General features: G+C 46.6%; 1 protein-coding gene across 1 annotated transcript; it reads left to right on the forward strand.

Annotated features, from left to right (window-relative positions):
- The first annotated feature begins 244 nt into the window (after positions 1-244).
- On the forward strand, positions 245-2765 carry LOC104277408 (transcription factor 4). Its single transcript, XM_009874030.1, has 3 exons — positions 245-405; positions 1718-1947; positions 2629-2765. Exons 1-3 carry the CDS (start codon positions 245-247, stop codon positions 2763-2765), a joined length of 528 nt encoding a protein of 175 aa, XP_009872332.1.
- The last annotated feature ends 967 nt before the right edge of the window (positions 2766-3732 follow it).

Below are 3732 nucleotides of genomic sequence, written 5' to 3' on the forward strand. Positions count from 1 at the left end.
TTTAGCGGCCATGGTGGTGTCGCGTTGACGGTTGGACTTGATCTTAGAGATCTTTTCCAACCTTAATGGTTCGATGAGCTTAAAGCGTGGAAGAAAAAGCCGCAGGTGCTCCGACGCTTTATGAGGTCTCGCTCAGGTTCAGTTGTGTTGGGAGAATGACGTATTAAAGATGGATATTTTTTGGAAGGACGCGAGTAGCAGCGTCTCCACTGCCTGACCACGCGTGTGTTGTTCCCTCGCAGGCATGCCGACCGGGCTGCAAGGGCAGAGCGTGTCTTCGGGGAGCTCCGAAATCAAATCCGACGACGAGGGCGACGAAAACCTCCAGGACGCCAAGTCTTCTGAGGACAAGAAACTAGAGGATGACAAGAAGGATATCAAATCAATTACTAGGTCAAGATCTAGGTAACAGTATATAATAGTGTCGCTTCATTTAATTCCTTTACTGGATTTCGATGAAGTGAACAGAACAGGAGGAAACTTTTGAGGTTTTTTCCTGGCAGGTAAAACCACAGCGTGAGGGGAAGGGTGTCTGGTACCCGTACTCCAACCTGAACAATTTGCAAATTTGGGCAGCGAGCAAATTCCTCCACGATCTATCGCGTTGCTCTCAAACGGACCAATTGGGCTGTTTCTCTGCGCGCAAATTGGAATACAAGGACGGGTTTTTCATCTCGTCTCAAAAACGTGCCCTAAGAGCTGATGGCGCCCGCATCCGAATGAACCGACCCCGTGCTTTGCTTTTACCTCTGAAATAAATTTGTTGTTCTCGCTGGAAACCCATGGGGCTCGCTGGGTTTAAGCGGAGGGTTTCACCTAAGAATTTTGGGGAGCAGGGGGAGTATTAGCCAAGTTGCAGGTGGATTGGATCGAGCCGAGGTAAGAAGTGTCAGAGCAGCCCCCGCGAGACTGGGGCCGCCGGTCAAAATGTTCGTTAAGTCCCCATCTCTTACGGCAGGAGAAAATATCTGACGCTTGAGATTTTCTCTCAATTAGGTTTAAGCGGAGGGTTTCACCTAAGAATTTTGGGGAGCAGGGGGAGTATTAGCCAAGTTGCAGGTGGATTGGATCGAGCCGAGGTAAGAAGTGTCAGAGCAGCCCCCGCGAGACTGGGGCCGCCGGTCAAAATGTTCGTTAAGTCCCCATCTCTTACGGCAGGAGAAAATATCTGACGCTTGAGATTTTCTCTCAATTAATGTCGGATTAACCACACATAGAGGTGAGGCTTTCACGCACGTTTACGATCTGGGAAGGAGAAAGCCCCTTCCTGCCCATGCGAGGCGCTCGTAGTTGCTGTTAAACTCCACGAATCCGCTGTCGCTTATGCGCCTTTGTACGTGCTTTGAAGCTTTTGTAGGCTAACATGGGTTTTTTTGCCTTTGGACGTGCTTCCAGCTTTAAAAGGTGACTCTTGATATTTCGTTCCACGGCGTGAAGGCTGCCGAAAACGTCCCACTCCGTTTGCAGAACCCATTCAAACCGTACAGCACCGCTGACTCACCAGTCAGATGCTTTTTCCCGTTTAAAATCATTGTTTTGCTCTGGGTGAAAAGCAGGTTTTGTTGCCCAAAGGACGCAGAAGCCACCCCGCGTGTCTTTTGGGGTGCAGGGGTGACCACGGTTTGAAACGTTGCAGTGATAAAACACGTCACCGGGAAGAAAAAAAAGTCTGGGTTTGCCTCGTTAGAAAATGACGTGTTCCTTTTGTCCCTCCCAGCAATAACGATGACGAAGACCTGACCCCGGAGCAGAAAGCCGAGAGGGAAAAAGAAAGGAGGATGGCCAACAACGCTCGGGAGCGCCTGCGCGTCCGCGACATCAACGAGGCTTTCAAGGAGTTGGGCCGGATGGTGCAGCTCCACCTCAAGAGCGACAAGCCCCAGACCAAGCTGCTGATCTTACACCAGGCTGTCGCCGTCATCCTCAGCTTAGAGCAGCAAGTCCGAGGTTAGTCTGAGCTCAAGGCGAAGCTGGGAAAGCCCGAGGTGGTAGCGGAGACGAGGGGTGATGGACGCAAGAACTCCGGGGGGAAATTTTTCACCGTGAGAACAGTTAAACCTTGGAACAATCTGAAAGGAGTGATGAGTTGCTCAACTTGAGGCAGTTTTAAGGCTCAGCTTATTTTAGGGGGCTGGCTAGCTCAGTCAGTTGAGCGTGGCGCTAACAACGGGAGGGTCCCGGGTTCCATTCCCGTTCGGTCCCCATGTGGTGCCTGATCTAGTCGAGAGGTGGCGTCCCTGGCGACAGGGAGGCTGGATTAAAATGATCTCTGAGGTCCCTTCCAGCCTGGACCATTCTATGATTCTGTGATTCTAAGGCTCAGCTTATTTAAGGCTCAGCTCCTTTAAAGCTCAGCTCCTTTAAGGCTCAGCTCCTTCAAGGCTCAACTCCTTCAAGGCTCAACTCCTTTAAGGCTCAGCTCATTTAAACTCTTTCTTTACCTTAAAGGGTTGGACTAGATGATCCTCAAGGTCCCAGCCAACATCTAAGCTTGTCCGTTGGGTTGTTCCCATCCCCACCATGAAATTCCCGGCACAGAACCAGAATAACTCAGAATTTCAACGTGCGATTATTTTAACGAAACAGCCTTTTTATTCTTTTTTTTTTTTTTTGGCTTCCATGCAACAGAAAGAAACCTGAACCCTAAAGCGGCGTGTCTGAAAAGAAGGGAAGAAGAGAAAGTATCTTCGGATCCTCCTCCGCTTTCCCTGGCGGGACCCCACCCCGGCATGGGCGACGCCTCCAATCACATGGGACAGATGTAAAAAAACGAGGCGAAACCAACCCGAAACACGAGAAAAAAGGCAAGTTTGGGGGGTTTTCTCTCTTTTTTTGCAGGGGTCCGACGTGGATTTTGGGGTCGACTGATGAAATTTTTTTTTTTTTTCACTTCTTCCACAGGTCCAAGTTGCCACATTTCTTCATTTAAAGCAAGAGACCACTTCCTTAAGAGCTGTATTATCTTAAACCCCCACGTAAACACTTCTCCTTAACCCCCCTTTTTTTGTAATATAAGACAAGTCTGAGTAGTTAAAAGAATCGCAGACGCAAGAGAATTTTTTCAGCATTCCCGGTTGATGAAACTGAGAGGGGAAAAAAAAAAAAACCACGCAGGAAAAAAAAAAACCAACAAACTACCAAGAGACAAGAAAAAAAAAATAAAGAAGTGCAACTTGAGGGACGACTCTCTTTAACATATCACGCAGAATGTCTAACGCAGTATGTTCCGAGCTGTACGTGCACAGCCTAAGAGACTGAACGGCAATCTTCTCCACACTGTGGGACAATGCATTTGTGCCTAAACTTCAAAAAAAACCTTTTTTTTTTTTTCTTTTGGAGAAAAAAATAAAAAAAAAATTTAAAAAAAAAAGGAAAAAAAAAAAAAAGACCAGAATGAATTTGTAAGGCTGAGAAGAAGGGGAAATAAAAAAAAAAGAGCAAAAAAAAAAAGAAAAAAGCTTATTTAATTTAAAATCGTAAACCTGCAATAATGAAAAAAGTGTACTTCTGAAGAAAAACACAAAAAAAAGAGATAAAAAAGCGAGCGTTTTTGTTGGTGTGCTAGACAGCTAGTGTTTCTACTTATACTGGATATTCAAAAAGGGAAGCTCTGCTGCCCACGTATTTACAAAACCAGCAAACGTCCTCATGAGAACGGAAGCGATGACATTAGCCATTCCTTAGGGTAGGAGAAACAGATGGATCTTATAGACCTATGACAAATATATATAT

The sequence above is a fragment of the Apaloderma vittatum genome, unplaced genomic scaffold, assembly GCF_000703405.1.
Source record: "Apaloderma vittatum isolate BGI_N311 unplaced genomic scaffold, ASM70340v1 scaffold28887, whole genome shotgun sequence".
Classification (NCBI taxonomy): Eukaryota; Metazoa; Chordata; class Aves; order Trogoniformes; family Trogonidae; genus Apaloderma; species Apaloderma vittatum.